Source organism: Taudactylus pleione, unplaced genomic scaffold, assembly GCF_031769625.1.
Source record: "Taudactylus pleione unplaced genomic scaffold, aTauple2 ptg000618l, whole genome shotgun sequence".
NCBI lineage: Eukaryota > Metazoa > Chordata > Amphibia > Anura > Myobatrachidae > Taudactylus > Taudactylus pleione.
Window position 1 is genome coordinate 1,741,902 of NW_028285020.1, and position 17,081 is coordinate 1,758,982.

Here is a 17,081-nt window from a genome sequence, read left to right on the forward strand (position 1 = left end):
AGGCACCCCTGCACGTGTCCCAAGGCAGCCCAGGGTGCCACGGCGCACAGTTTGGGAACAACTGTACTATGTATTATGTTACTATGTATTATGTTATCATGCGTTCTGTTATATTTTATGTATTATGCTATTATACATTGTTATATATCAAGTACTATGTGACTATGTATTGTGTTATACAGTATGTAAAGTATTGTGTAACTATGCATTGTGTTATATAACAAGTATTATGTGACTATGTATTATGTTATATATTCTGTATTATGTTACTATGCATTATGTTATTACCCATTGTTATATATTAAGTATTTTATTATGCATTATGTTATATATATATAATGTATTATTTTACTATGTATTATGTTATATATTATGTAACTATGTATTATGTTATTATGCTATATATCAAGTAATATGTGACTATGCATTATGTTATATATTCTGTATTATGTTACTATGTATTATGTTATATTTTATGTATTGTGACTATGCATTACGCTGCCTCTCATGCCAATTGATTACTTCCTCCCACTCCCGCCTCCAAGATTTTGCCCACGCTGCTCCCCACCTTTGGAACTCTCTCCCGCTTCCCATCAGACTCTCCACCTCTCTACAATCCTTCAAACGGCCTCTCAAGACCCCACTACTTCATCACAGCCTTCCAGCTCCCATCCTAACTCCATGCTACATGCTTCTTCCTCCCCATCTGTGTGACCCCTGTCTGTCTGTCCCTCCCCTTTAGAATGTAAGCTCCTATGAGCAGGGCCCTCTACCCTCTTGTGCTTCTCCTTACTCTACGTTCATCTACTTCTTACTCTCTACCAGGGCACCTAACACTTGGTTGCTTTGCATTGTTGCTAATCTGGGTGTTATGGTCGCGAATGTATCAATGTATATTATCCATGTCCTGTAATGTATTGTATTGTACTGTACGTGAATGTAAATCAACCTATTTGTTTATGTACTTTGTAAGGCGCTGCGGAACACTTGTGGCACCATATAAATAAACGATAATAATAATATAACTATGTATTATGTGACTATACATTATGTTATATATTATGTAACTTTGTATTATATTATTATGCATTATGTTATATATCAAGTATTATGTTATGCATTATGTTATATATTCTGTTTTATGTTACTATGCATTATGTTATAGTTACATAATATACAGTCAGGTGCATAAATATTGGGACAGTGACAGAATTGTCATATCTTGGCCTCTATTCACCATCACAATGGCTTTGAAGTGAAACAAACAAGATGAGCTTTACCTGCAGACTTTCAGATTTAATTTGAGGGTAATTACATCCAATCAGGTGAACGGTGTAGGAATTACAACGGTTTCTATATGTGCCCCCCACTTTTTAAGGGGCCAAAAGTAATGGGACAAACTAAACAATCCTAAATCTAACTTTCACTTATTAATACTTTGTTGCAAATCCTTTGCAGGCAATTACAGCCTGAAGTCTGGAACGCATAGACATCACCAGACGCTGGGTTTCATCCCTGGTGATGCTCTGCCAGGCCTCTACTGCAAATGTCTTCAGTTCCTGCTTGTTCTTGGGGCATTTTCCCTTCAGTTTTGTCTTCATCAAGTGAAATGCATGCTCAATCGGATTCAGGTCAGGGGATTGACTTGGCCATTGCATAACATTCCACTTTTTAGCCTTAAAAGACTCTTTGGTTGCTTTTGCAGTATGCTTCGGGTCATTGTCTATCTGCACTGTGAAGCGCCGTCCAATGAGTTCTGAAGCATTTGACTGAATATGAGCATATAATATTGCCCGAAACACTTCAGAATTCATTCTGCTGCTTTTGTCAGCAGTCACATCATCAATAAATACAAGGGAACCAGTTCCATTGGCAGCCATACATGCCCACGCCATGACACTACCACCACCATGCTTCAATAATGAGGTGGTATGTTTTGGATCATGAGCAGTCACCACAGCCCCCTACATCTCATAACATCCTACACCATGTCACCATAGCCCCCTGCATCTCATACCATCCAACGCCATATCACCACAGCCCCCTGCATCTCATACCATCCTACACCATGTCACCACAGCCCCCCGCATCTCATACCCTCCTACACCATGTCACCACAGCCCCCTGTATCTCATACCAACCTACATCATGTCACCACAGTCCCCTGCATCTCATACCCACCTACACCATGTCACCACAGCCCCCTGCATCTCATACCCACCTACACCATGTCACCACAGCCCCCTGCATCTCATACCCACCTACACCATGTCACCACAGTCCCTGCATATCATACCATCCTACACCATGTCACCACAGTCCCCTGCATCTCATACCATCCTACACCATGTCACCACAGCCCCCTGCATCTCATACCCACCTACACCATGTCACCACAGTCCCTGCATCTCATACCATCCTACACCATGTCACCACAGCCCCCTGCATCTCATACCATCCTACACCATGTCACCACAGTCCCTGCATCTCATACCATCCTACACCATGTCACCACAGCCCCCTGCATCTCTCACTCCTGCCCCCTGCATCTCTCACCAGTGTCACCACAACACCCATGGCTGCTACCCTGCTTCTGGCTGGGGCCCGGCCCCTGGGATGTGCAGGGGAATCATGAATGAGAGATTTGTATTGCAGCTACTGTATACATGCTGCTGGTAATACTTACGGTAGCTGCAATACATGTTATTATGCATTATTTTATATATTATGTTATTATTATGCATTGTTATATATAATATTTATTAGTTTATGTGTTGTAAAGTTTTCCCTCCTTGGTAGAAATATAATTTGTATTTAGGGTCATGTAATAACAGTAGGTTCTCACCTCAGATCTCTGCCAGAAGGCGTCTCTCCGGCTGAACTTCATCTCTATTGCTGGGTTTGTCTTCATATAATTTGTTCCCTGGGAAGAGGGTAGATATTATTACTACTGACATAGTATATACTGTATATGTCACAGAATGAGCCCATCTATTAGATCAGCGTTTTTCAACCACTGTGCCATGAGCGGTTGTCAAGTGTACCGCGGTGGTCAGCTCAGCGCACTTGTACTGTAGTGTGTTTTATTTCTGAGGAGGCCAATTTATTGTATTTTATTCCTGTGGAGGCCAATTTATTGTATTTTATTCCTGTGGAGGCCAATATGTGTGTATATTTTTATTTGGGAGCCAATGTTTATGTATTTTCATTGGTCACGCACACCGCATAGCCGGATGGTGTGCCTTGGCAATTTTAAAATCTTTTGTAGTGTGCCTCGAGTTGAAAAGGTTGAAAATCACTGTATTAGATGATCAGTGTCTGTTATCACCCCAATTATTGTTCCCTTAGCTCAGAACAGTAACAGAATTACAGAACACCTCCTGGTCACCTGTGATAACAAATCTGTGACATCAATAATGACTGGTAAGCCGCACATCTCTTTATGTACAGAATTACATAACACTTCCTGGGTCACCTGCTACCTGTGATAACAAATCTGTAACATCATTAATGACTGGTGTGCCGCACATCTCTCTAAGGACCTTGTTCAGAGCCGGACGCTCTGACCAGAGCGCTCGCTCTGAATCAGGCCCCTCCTACCTAAACTTGGAGCGTCCTCCTGGCCGCTCGCATATCTGTGGGTGACCACCCACAGCATATACGAGCGGCCAAAAAGATGGTCGCGATGGTCAAGACCATCGGGCTTGCGACGAGACCCTGCAGTTGGGTCTCGCTGCCGCAAGTCCAGGAGTGATTTTGGCTCTATCTGAGCCAAAATCACTCCCACTGACATCACTAGTGATGTCAGTGGGGCCGGACCCAGACGTCAGTGGGGCCGGACCCCTCCATCTGGCAGCCACGCCCCCGGCACGCCCACTAAAGGGGGCGCGCTGTCACTCACCATCGACAGCACGCCCCCTTTGGTGCGAGACCCCGAACGACGGATTCCCCGTCGCTCGCCGTGTCTCGCGCATGCGCACGACGGAGATCCCTTCGACCCGCTTGCGAGCGCTCAGCGCTCGCGAGCGGGTCAGAATCAGGCCCTATGTACAGAATTACATAACACCTCCTGGGTCACCTGCTACCTGTGATAACAAATCTGTAACATCATTAATGACTGTTAGGAGCTGATTGGCTGGTACCTTATTACCGTTCACTTTATCTCCTAACACAGATTAGTAAATAGACGCCACAGCCTGTAATATGACAGTTAGGAGCTGAGTTGCTGGAAGTTTATCAATCTCCAATTTATCACTTTTTAGAGGTTAGCACATCTCCACCTAAGGGGTCTATTTACTAATCTAATACCCCGAATGTTTGAGGTATTATGCCTGCTGCTCTACACTGTGTTTACCTATACAGGCAGACGTAGAGATGCCCTGTGATAGGTCAGCTGGATGGCTGGGGACAGTTGGGAGAAGAGGAGCGGCAGTTGGTGAGCGGTTGTTAGTCCGGAGGGAGCAGCTAAGAGACAGGGGGGAGATGTATGAAGCTCAGAAGCGGTATTAGCGCACGTTATGTGCGCTGATACCGCTTCTCTCCAATGTATATTCGGGGGTCTGGGCGAATATGCTCCCCTGTCATTATAGTCTGGGCCATGTATGAATGGTCAGATCGCCTGACCGTTCGGACAGCTACAGCCTGGCGCTGCCCTATCCCCACAGCAGTGAGTGACATTCTGCTGCCATGTGTGGGTGAGGAGGGGGCAGCGATGGCCTCCAATTCCCAAAACAAAGGCATGTCGCTGCCATTGGGTGGGAGTGGGGAGGGTCTCCAGCGGCTGACGGACATTTCCTGGTCTCTTTTACTCATCTGCTGCGGACGGCTTGTGTGACCCCATGGTGACTCAGCCCAACAAAGGGATCGCACATGATCTGATGCTGTGTCCTTGGACGCGTGGCACCTCCTGCGATATTACCATATTACAGCTATCGCAGCTACTAACATGTCAGCAGCTGCGATAACATAACATATCCGTCCACACACGGTTACATACCCCATCACACATGGTCACATACACCATCACACACGGTTACATACACCATCGCACACTGGGCCTGATTAAGACCCACTCGCGAGCGCACAGCGCTTGCAAGCGGGTCGATGGTCCCCCCACTGCGCATGCGCACGCCGGAGCCGGCATGCGCATGCGCGAGACCCGGCCAGCAACGGGCACTCCGTCACTACGAGTCTTGCACCAAAGCGGGGCAGCTGTCGATGGTGATTGACAGCTTGCCCCGTTTTGGAGGCGGGCAGGGGGGGTGGCTGGGCAAACGGAGGCGTTCCTGAAGGAACGCCTGCCGTTTGTGGGCGGCCCTGCTGACATCACTCGTAATGTCAGTAGGTGGACTTCCTGCTCTATTAGAGCATGAAGTCCACTGGGGCTTGCAGTCACGAGACCCTACCACAAGGGTCTTGTCGCAAGCCCGATGGTCGCGATGATCTTGACAATCGCAACCATCACCAGGCCGCTTGCACAAGCTGTGGGTGGTCACCCACAGCTATGCGAGCGGCTAGGAGGCCGTCTTTAAAAAAAAAAAAAAGGGACGCCCTGATTCAGAGCGAGTGCTCTCAAAGAGCGTCCGGCTCTGAATCAGGCCCACTGTTACATACACCATCGCACACTGTTACACCATCGCACACTGTTACATACACCATCGCACACTGGCCCTGATTCAGAGCCGGACGCTCTGACAGAGCGCTCGCTCTGAATCAGGGCCGGCCTATTTTTTTTTTTGGAACAGCCTCCTGGCCACTCGTATAGCTGTGGGTGACCACCCTCAGCTATAGCGAGCGGCCAGGAAGATGGTCGCGATGGTCAAGACCATCGCGACCATCGGGCTTGTGACGAGACCCTTGTGGTAGGGTCTCGTTGCCGCAAGCCCTGGAGTGCTTTTGGCTCTATCAGAGCCGAAATCTCTCCCACTGACATCACTAGTGATGTCAATGGGGCCGGCCCCAAACGGTAGGCATTCCCATGGGAACGCCTCCGTCTGGCAGCCACGCCCCGGTCCGCCAACCAAAGGAGGCGTGCTGTCACTCAACATCGACAGCCCGCCCCCTTTGGTACGAGACCCGGAGCGACAGATTGCGCACTGGGCCACCATCGACCCGCTTGCGAGCGCGCCTGAATCAGGCCCCCTGTTACATACACCATCGCACACGGTTACATACACCATCGCACACGGTTACGTACACCATCGCACATGGTTACATACACCATCGCACACGGTTACGTACACCATCGCACACGGTTACGTACACCATCGACTATTTAGTCAACACGATTGTTAGTAAACATGACTCTTAGCATATTTACCATGAGAGGACCCTGCACGCAGGAGCTTACACTCTATAGGAAATGTGGGTGGACACAGGAGAAGGGGAAGCAGAGGCTGCAGGGTGGGGAGGAGGAGGTGATGAGATGACCACAATGGATGAAAGACAGATTGCGCATGGTGGACATTAACGGGGATGAGAAAAATGCAGAGCAGCTCAGCACCCCTGGCAGTGATTGGCAGAGTGGAGTGGGCAGGAGGGTGCATGTGTGGAGATGTAGGGAGGAGAAGGGTCTGACTATCATTATGGATGGGACAGGGAACATATCACAGGCCCAGCACCAGCCTCTCCAATCGTATCACAGGCCCAGCGCCAGCCTCCCCAATCGTATCACAGGCCCAGCGCCAGCCTCCCCAATCGTATCACAGGCCCAGCGCCAGTCTCCCCAATCGTATCACAGGCCCAGCGCCAGTCTCTCCAATCGTATCACAGACCCAGCGCCAGTCTCTCCAAACATATAACAGACCTAGTGCCAGCTTCCTGATTGTGCAAAAGACTCAGTTTCCCCGATTGTACCGTAGACCCAGTGCCAGTCTCTCTAATCGTACTGAAGACCCAGCGCCAGTTTCCCTGATCATACTACATAAATAGTGAGCGTCACTTACCACCAGTTCATGAGAACCTGGAATACGAGATTTCTGAAACGTTCTGGCAGGCTGGGGCACATTGCTCAGTGCCTGTACCACCACCTCCTCCGATATGTCCTCTACCCGCTGGGCACTGAGCACCATACTGGCCTCCTAGATAAGACAGGGAGATGGGATTATAAAGACAGGAATCACCTATAGAGTGTATCCAGTGTCTAAAGCAAATTTAGCTCCAAAATTCAGACTTAAAACTCCAGAAATGCGCGGGAGGTCTGTGACCATATGGCCAGTGCCTCAGCGTGTTTATTCTGTGTCCCCTCGTTGTCATTACCAGCACCTGACATACAGCGCAGAGCCGTAACTAGACTTTTTGGTGCCCTGTTCCAGAAAGAGCATTGGCGCCCCCTCATTTTTCAAAGGGACATAATGCACCCAAAAAGGGGAATGGCTTCATGGGGAAGGGCCAGGGAAGAGATAGGGGAGGCCAGGAGATGCTGGGAATAAATAGGGACATAATATAGTGCACCTGAGAGAGGGCCATGGCCTCATGGGGAAGGGCCAAGGAAGAGATAGGGGAGGCCAGGAGATGCTGGGGATAAATAGGGACATAATATAGTGCACCTGAGAGAGGGCCATGGCCTCATGGGGAAGGGCCAGGGAAGAGATAGGGGAGGCCAGGAGATGCTGGGGATAAATAGGGACATAATATAGTGCACCTGAGAGAGGGCCATGGCCTCATGGGGAAGGGCCAGGGAAGAGATAGGGGAGGCCAGGAGATGCTGGGGATACATAGGGGCATAGTATAGTGCACCTGAGAGAGGGCCATGGCCTCACGGGGAAGGGCCAGGGAAGAGACAGGAGAGGCCAGGAGATGCTGGCCTCTGTCACAATCGTGGCATTTAGAGGCTGTGGGTCTGATTCAGAGCCGGACGCTATTTGCACTCGCTCGTTCAGAAAAAGGGGGTGGCTATTTAAATGAACCATTCACTCTTTGCGGTCTGTTCACGCCTCTATGTCTGAACGAGCGAACTAAACATGCGGTCGTTATTTTGAAAAAAACGCCCCCTGGCCGCTCGCATCATACGTCATGTCCGCTATTTATTAGATTAATCGAGTACATCGAACGGCGAATGAACTGCTCGCTATTCTTGTGGTTGGTTTCTCCTACCTCAATCATGCGAGCAGTTCTGGCTAAAAAAGACACCCAACTGACGTGGTCGATGACGCTGCTTTGTTAATTATGCACACCCTTAAAAAGCCCGTTTTGACCTTTAGGCACGCCTGCGTTCTGATCTCCACTCCTCGTTTTCAAGCACCTTCCCCTGTTACCACCCACAAACGCCTCACTCTGTCACTCAAATTAGCAGGCATTCGCTATTTAGCGAGCACACGATTTTCAGCCGCACTGACTGGTTCGCGCATGCGTATTACAGTCCATACGCATGCGCAGATGTGCGAACATCGCTCGGAACGAACGAGCGGCCGTTTACGAGCGGCTCTGAATGAAGTTCGTTTGGAAGCTACTTGGAACAGCTGGATAGTCTTGGGTGGATGTTGGTAGCTGGGAAGCTACATGGAGCAGCTGGATAGCCGTGGGTAGCTGGGTGGCTACGTGGAGCGGCTGGATAGCTGTGGGTAGACGTTGGTAGCTGGGTGGCTACGTGGAGCGACTGGATAGCCGTGGGTAGAAGTTGGTAGCTGGGTGGCTACGTGGAGCGGCTGGATAGCCGTGGGAAGACGTTGGTAGCTGGGTGGCTAATTGGAGCGACTTGACAGCCGTGGGTAGACGTTGGTAGCTGGGTGGCTACGTGGAGCGGCTGGATAACCGTGGGTAGACGTTGGTAGCTGGGTGGCTACGTGGAGCGGCTGGATAGCCGTGGGTAGACGCTGGTAGCTGGGTGGCTACGTGGAGCGGCTGGATAGCCGTGGGTAGACGTTGGTAGCTGGGTGGCTACGTGGAGCGGCTGGATAGCCGTGGGTAGACGCTGGTAGCTGGGTGGCTACGTGGAGCGGCTGGATAGCCGTGGAGCGCAGTGGGGAGACTCACTTAGTAGACCTAAGGGACTTGTTGCACTGGCAACTTGTGTCAGCATTGGGGATCCTTTTATAGTGGACGCTGGGAGCGGATAGGCTGAGGGAGAAGGAGAAGACTCTTCATTGGTGGTAGTGGAGTCACATGGGCAATCCAAGATGGCCGCGCCCATCGACCGGAGGACAGCGCTTCCTGGGAGTAATCAGCGGGGACCAGCGATCAGCAGGAGCCGGCGTGGAATCAGCACAGCAGTGGGACCCGCCGGAGGACAACAGTGGAGGCCGCCCTGAGAGAGGAGGAAGCAGCGCACAGCGTGGGAGCTGGAAGACAGCGCGGGTCAGCGCCCGCAAAGGTAAGTAACGGGGTCTGATTCTGGGGTCTGCAGAGGGGCGTGTGACAGTACCCCCTTCTTCATGAGTGGCCACCGGACACTTCCTTGGTTTATGAGGAAATTTCATATGGAACGCTTTGACCAGACGGGGCGCATGGACATCGGAGGCATTTATCCAGACTCGTTCTTCCGGCCCATAATTTTTCCAGTCGATGAGGTATTGAAGATGGTTGTAACGGCAACAGGAATCTAGGATTCTGTCAACTTCGAACTCCTCTCCTTGCTGTGTTTGAACACTAGAAGGTTTAGGAAGGACCTTCTGAAATCTGTTTAAGACCAGTGGTTTTAGAAGAGAAATATGGAATGATCTTGGAATGCGAAGAAATGGAGGAAGCTTTAGCTTGTAAGCCACAGGGTTCAAGACTTTGATGATTGGGAATGGACCAATGTATCGCGGGGTAAATTTCATTGAGGGTACTCTGGACCTCATTCAGAGGCGGACGGAGGATGCAAGCGGTCGCTCAGAAACTGGGCGGCCACTTGCATCCTGACTGCCCGCCTCTGTTGCGGTCGTTAGGCTGTGGGTTTACACCCACAGCTCTAACGACCGCTCGGGTGATGGTCGCGATGGTCAGAGACCATCGGGGCTTACGACGAGACCCTAGGGTAGGGTCTCCCTTGTCGTAAGCCCCGGAGAGCTTCTGGCTCTGTCTGAGCCGGAAGCTCTCCACTGACATCACTAGTGATGTCAGTGGGGCCTCCCCCAAACTGTAGGTGTTCCAATGGGAATGCCTCCGTTTGGGCTGCCACCCCCCCGGCCCGCCTTCCAAACGGGGCAAGCTGTCAATCAACCTCGACAGCTCGCCCCCTTTGGATCGAGACCCGCTACGACCGGTGCTGTCGGTCGTAGCGGGTCTCACGCATGCGCACGATGGCGCCGGCGCCGTTGTGCGCATGCTCTGTGGGGGGCCATCGACCCGGTCCGAGCACATCGGCGCTAACGACCGGGTCTGAATGACCCCCTCTGAGTCTTAGGTTTCGGGTAGAGAGCCAGACCATATCTCCAGGTTGGAGATTTTTAACCGCTCGTCTTTGGCGGCCAGCAAATTTCTTGTACCGGACTGAGGTTTTAGTCAGAGAGGAACGAACCTTTTCCCAGATATTGGAGAACCGTTGAAGAGACATCTTGGCTGCAGGCACATCTAATGTTGGAAGAAGAGGGAGATCTGGCACCCGAGGATGATGACCAAAAACTGTAAAAAAAGGAGTTGAATTGGTGGACGTGTGATAATGGTTATTGTGAGCAAATTCGGCCCAAGGAAGAAGTTCAATCCAGTCATCTTGGGAGGAGGAGATAAAAGTGCGCAGGAATTGTTCCAGGTCTTGACTGACCCTTTCGGTCTGACCATTGGTCTGGGGATGATAAGCGGTAGAAAATTTGATTTTACTTGAAGGGCTGAGCAGAGTGACCTCCAGAACTTCGCTACGAACTGTACTCCCCTGTCGGAGATGATCTCTTGAGGAAGGCCGTGGAGCTTGAAGATCTCTTTTATAAAGGTCTGGGCAAGTAGAGATGCAGACGGAAGCCCAATAAGAGGGACAAAATGAGCCATTTTGGAAAAGCGATCCACGATAACCCAAATTGTGTTGTGGTTCCGAGATGGAGGAAGATCAGAGATGAAGTCCATAGATAGGTGAGTCCATGGCTTAAATGGAATTGCAAGAGGCTGGAGTTGACCGTGTGGAACCTGCCGAGGTATTTTGTGTTGGGCACACTTGATGCATGACGACACGTAAGACCTGACGTCCTGTCTCATCGAAGGCCACCAATAGGACCGCTGGATGAATTCAAGGGTTTTATCCATACCCAAGTGACTAGAGAACCGGGAAGAATGGGCCCAAAGCAGTAACCTCTTGCGGAGTTCTGGAGCGACGAAAGTCTTCCCAACAGGGGGTATTGAAGATAACTTGGTGGAGGCGAAGAAAGCTGGATTCAGGATTGGATGGGGCTGCTCCATGGGTAGATCAGGGTCGCTCATCATGGAACGAGAGAGTGCGTCGGCTTTGAGGTTTTGTGAGCCGGGACGGTAGGAGAGTTTAAAATAAAATCTGGAGAAAAACATCGCCCACCGGGCTTGACGAGGGTTCAAGCAATTTGCAGATTTAAGATAAAGCAGATTCTTGTGGTCTGTAAAAATGGTAATGGGGTATTGAGCTCCTTCTAGAAGATATCGCCATTCTTCGAGGGCTAGTTTCATGGCGAGCAACTCTTGATCTCCGATGGTGTAGTTCTTTTCTGCAGGCAAAAACTTATGGGAAAAGAAACCGCAGGGATGAAGTTTTTCATCTTCAAATCGCTGGGAGAGCACTGCACCGACACCTTCGGAGGATGCATCCACCTCCAGGATAAATGGCCGGGTGGAATCCGGTTGCTTTAAGATGGGAGCGGAGATGAAAGCTTGCTTAAGAAGTTGGAATGCAGAGGTAGCTTCGACAGGCCATTTAGTTGGATCTGCTCCCTTGCGGGTGAGGGCTGTAATAGGAGCTACCAGTGTCGAAAAACCCTGCACAAACTTGCGATAATAGTTGGCGAATCCTAGGAACCTTTGTATGGATTTTAAGGAAGAAGGAAGAGACCAATCAAGAATGGCTTGTAGTTTTGAAGAATCCATTTGAAGGCCTGTTCCGGAGATGATGTACCCCAGGAATGGTACACTTGAGACTTCAAATAGGCACTTCTCTAATTTGCAAAAAAGTTGATTGGACCGTAACCTCAGAAGGACTTCTTTCACCTGATCTCGATGAGTTTGGAGGTCTTGAGAAAAAATCAAAATGTCGTCCAAGTAAACGAACACACACTTGTACAAAAGATCCCGGAAGATTTAGTTGATGAAAAACTGGAAGACGGCCGGAGCATTACAGAGGCCGAAGGGCATAACGAGATATTCATAGTGCCCATCCCTGGTGTTGAAGGCCGTTTTCCATTCATCTCCTGGGCGGATACAAATTAAATTATAGGCTCCTCTTAGGTCGAGCTTGGTAAAAACTGTGGCTCCCTTGACTCAATCGAATAACTCTGTTATGAGTGGAAGAGGGTAGCGATTCTTAATAGTTATTTCATTAAGACCCCGGTAGTCAATACACGGGCGCAGCCCACCATCTTTCTTTTTTACGAAGAAAAATCCAGCCCAGGCTGGAGACGTGGAGGGACGAATAAAGCCTTTACTTAAGTTTTCTTTAATGTGCTCCGACACGGCTTGAGTCTCAGGGAGAGATAGAGGATAGGTTCTGCCTCTAGGAGGATTCTTACCAGGAATCAGATCTATGGGATAGTCTCAATCACGATGGGGAGGTAAAAGATCTGCGCTCTGTTTGCTAAAGACGTCCAGGAACCCATCATAGGCTTTGGGCAGGTCTGTAGAATCCTGTACGACAGAAGGTCGAACAGGTACTAGCCTTTGAAACAAATGGAACCCCAGGAGGTTATTTGCATGGTTTCGTCCAATCAATTTGTGGTGAATGTCTCTGTAGCCAGGGTAATCCGAGGACTAAAGAATGAGAGGCTTTGGGAATCACTAGGAAGGACAGTTGTTCGGAATGGAGCACCCCAATGGTAAGTTTAAGTAGTGTTGTATGATGGGTGATGGTTCCACTAGTAATGCAACTACCATCGATGGCGGTTAAAGTGATGACTCGAGGCAACGCTTCTATGGAAATTTGATGTTTCAGGGCAAAGTCCGTAGTGACAAAGTTCTCTGCCGCTCCAGAATCCAGAAGAGCTAATACAGCTTTGGAACCTCGAGGAAGCTTTAAATGAGCCTGGATGGTGGAATCAGAATTCCTATGTGAATCAATCGCAACTCCTAACTTAACCTCTCTGTCATAAGTTAGGAGGAGGCGTTTCCCGGACGAATGGGACAGTGTTTAACTAAATGTTGAGGAGATCCGCAGTACATACAGAGGTTCTGTCTCTGCCTTTTCTGTCGTTCCTCAGCCGATAAACGAGAGCGGTTGACCTGCATGGGTTCTTCGCCTACAGGAGGAGAAGGTAGTCGGGAAGCTGGACGTGGCCTTCCACGATCAAGTCTGCCTCTTTCCAAGGCACGCTCCCTGTGACAAAGATCCACCTTGTTGCAAAGGGAGATTAAATCATCAAAATTGGTTGGAAGGTCACGGGAAGCTAGGTAGTCTTTGAGTCTTTCTGAAAGGCCACCCCAGAAGGCAGTGATGAGGGCATCCTCATTCCAATTGAGTTCCGAAGCCAGAGTTCGGAACTGGACTACATATTGGCCGACGGTCCTGCTGCCCTGACGGAGGCGTAGAATATCAGCTGATGCGGAAGTGGTTCTTCCAGGTTCGTCAAAAATATTGCGAAATGTGGCAATGAATTCAGGGTAGTTAGAGAGCAGAGGATCCGACTTCTCCAAAAGGGGCGAGACCCAGTCGAGTGCTTGACCAGAGAGTAGAGAGATGATATATGCCACCCTGGTTCTGGCTGTCGGAAAGTTGGCGGATTGTAGCTCAAACTGGATTTCGCATTGGTTTAAGAACCCTCTGCATAATTTGGGGCTGCCATCGAACTTGCTCGGAGGGGAGAGCTGAAGACGAGCAGGAGGCAGAACCAGGGGAGCAGGTGATACCACAGGAAGGGAGGTGGCTTGGGGGCCAGCGGGAGCGGGATGAGCCAGTAAGGACTGAATGTTGTCCAGGCGTGATGACATATCTTCGATGAATTGGATCAACTGGGCCTGAGAGGTCTCCTGTCTTTCCAGACGAGATAGTACATCCTGCGAGGAATCTACCCCAGATCCTTGACCACTTGCCGAGTCCATCGTGCCAGTGCAAATTGTCACAATCGTGGGATTTAGAGGCTGTGTTCCCGGACTGGGCCTTGGACCTGTATTACTTGGCACAGACGCTCACTGGAGGAGACTTGGCTTGATAAAGTTTCTCCGCATGAGAGGATGCAGAAAACTGATAAGGAGTTTGAATAATGCAGAAGTAGCGTGGTGCGGCTAAGGAGCCGTATAGAAGAGGTGGTAGCTTGGAAGCTACTTGGAACAGCTGGATAGCCTTGGGTGGATGTTGGCAGCTGGGTGACTACGTGGAGCGGCTGGATAGCCGTGGGTAGACGTTGGTAGCTGGGTGGCTACGTGGAGCGACTGGATAGCCGTGGGTAGACGCTGGTAGCTGGGTGGCTACGTGGAGCAGCTGGATAGCCGTGGGTAGACGCTGGTAGCTGGGTGGCTACTTGGAACAGCTGGATAGCCGGGGGTAGACGTTGGTAGCTGGGTGGCTACGTGGAGCGGCTGGATAGCCGTGGGTAGACGCTGGTAGCTGGGTGGCTACGTGGAGCGGCTGGATAGCCGTGGGTAGATATTGGTAGCTGGGTGGCTACGTGGAGTGGCTGGATAGCCGTGGGTAGATGTTGGTAGCTGGGTGGCTACGTGGAGCGGCTGGATAGCCATAGGTGGATGCTGGTAGCTGGGTGGCTACGTGGAGCGGCTGGATAGCCGTGGGTAGACGTTGGTAGCTGGGTGGCTACGTGGAGCGGCTGGATAGCCGTGGGTAGACGTTGGTAGCTGGGTGGCTACGTGGAGTTGCTGGATAGCCGTAGGTGGACGCTGGTAGCTGGGTGGCTATGTGGAGCGGCTGGATAGCCGTGGGTAGACGTTGGTAGCTGGGTGGCTACGTGGAGCGGCTGGATAGCCGTGGGTAGACGTTGGTAGCTGGGTGGCTACGTGGAGTGGCAGGATAGCCGTAGGTGGATGCTGGTAGCTGGGTGGCTACGTGGAGCGGCTGGATAGCCGTGGGTAGACGCTGGTAGCTGGGTGGCTACATGGAGCGGCTGGATAGCCGTGGGTAGACGCTGGTAGGCTACGTGGAGCGGCTGGATAGCCATGGGAAGACGTTGGTAGCTGGGTGGCTACGTGGAGCGACTGGACAGCCGTGGGTAGACGTTGGTAGCTGGGTGGCTACGTGGAGCGGCTGGATAACCGTGGGTAGATGTTGGTAGCTGGGTGGCTACGTGGAGCGGCTGGATAGCCGTGGGTAGACGTTGGTAGTTGGGTGGCTAGGTAGAGCGGCTGGATAGCCGTAGGTAGACGTTGGTAGCTGGGTGGCTACGTGGAGCGGCTGGATAGCCGTGGGTAGACGCTGGTAGCTGGGTGGCTATGTGGAGCGGCTGGATAGCCGTGGAGCGCAGTGGGGAGACTCACTTAGTAGACCTAAGGGACTTGTTGCACTGGCAACTTGTGTCAGCATTGGGGATCCTTTTATAGTGGACGCTGGGAGCGGATAGGCTGAGGGAGAAGGAGAAGACTCTTCATTGGTGGTAGTGGAGTCACATGGGCAATCCAAGATGGCCGCGCCCATGGACCGGAGGACAGCGCTTCCTGGGAGTAATCAGCGGGGACCAGCGATCAGCAGGAGCCGGCGTGGAATCAGCACAGCAGCTGGACCCGCCGGAGGACAACAGTGGAGGTCGCCCTGAGAGAGGAGGAAGCAGCGCACAGCGTGGGAGCTGGAAGACAGCGCGGGTCAGGGCCCGCAAAGGTAAGTAACGGGGTCAGATTCTGGGGTCTCCAGAGGGGCGTGTGACAGCCTCATGGGGAAGGGCCAGGGAAGAGAAGGGGGAGGCCAGGAGATGCTGGGGATAAATAGGGACATTATTATTATTATTATTATTATCATTTATTTATATGGCGCCACAAGTGTTCCGCAGCGCCTTACAAAGTACAAAAACAAATTGTATACAAGTGACTTACAGAACAATACAATACAGGGCCAGGACATGGATAATATATATTGCTACATTAGCGACCATATCACCCAGATAAGCAACAGAGCATAAGCAGCCAAGTGTTAGGTGCCCTAGTGGTGAGTAAGAAGTAAATTACACTATAGTAAGGAGAAGCACAGGAGGGTAGCTGGCCCTGCTCGTGAGAGCTTACAATCTAAAAATAGATATATACATAATACAGTGCACCTGAGAGAGGGCCATGGCCTCATGGGGAAAGGCCAGGGAAGAGATGGGGGAGGCCAGGAGATGCTGGGGATAAATAGGGACATAATACAGTGCACCTGAGAGAGGGCCATGGCCTCATGGGGAAGGACCAGGGAAAAGATAGGAGAGGCCAGGAGATGCAGGGGATAAATAGGGACATAATACAGTGCACCTGAGAGAGGGCCATGGCCTCATGGGGAAGGACCAGGGAAGAGATAGGAGAGGCCAGGAGATGCTGGGGATAAATAGGGACATAATACAGTGCGCCTGAGAGAAGGCCATGGCCTCATGGGGAAGGGCCAGGGAAGAGATGGGGGAGGCCAGGAGACGCTGGGGATAAATAGGGACATAATACAGTGCGCCTGAGAGAGGGCCATGGCCTCATGGGGAAGGGCCAGGGAAGAGATAGGGGAGGCCAGGCGACGCTGGGGATAAATAGGGACATAATATAGTGCACCTGAGAGAGGGCCATGGCCTCATGGGGAAGGGCCAGGGAAGAGATAGGGGAGGCCAGGAGATGCTGGGGATAAATAGGGACATAATATAGTGCACCTGAGAGAGGACCATGGCCTCATGGGAAAGGGCCAGGGAAGAGATAGGAGAGGCCAGGAGATTCTGGAGATAAATAGGGACATAGTATAGTGCACCTGAGAGAGGGCCATGGCCTCATGGGGAAGGGCCAGGGAAGAGATAGGGGAGGCCAGGAGATGCTGGGGATAAATAGGGACATAATATAGTGCACCTGAGAGAGGGCCATGGCCTCATGGGGAAGGACCAGGGGATAAA

The 17,081-nt window shown here is 50.9% G+C and overlaps 1 protein-coding gene across 1 annotated transcript in view; it reads right to left on the reverse strand.

The window, feature by feature from the left end:
- LOC148479678 (uncharacterized) overlaps nucleotides 1–17,081 on the reverse strand; it is a 180,657-nt gene that overhangs the window by 54,999 nt on the left and 108,577 nt on the right. The window contains exons 5-6 of the mRNA XM_088454470.1: nucleotides 6,945–7,079; nucleotides 2,846–2,923 (exon numbers count right to left, since the gene is read on the reverse strand). Coding sequence (XP_088310596.1) covers nucleotides 2,846–2,923; nucleotides 6,945–7,079 — 213 coding nt within the window. The remainder of the gene's footprint in view (nucleotides 1–2,845; nucleotides 2,924–6,944; nucleotides 7,080–17,081) is intronic.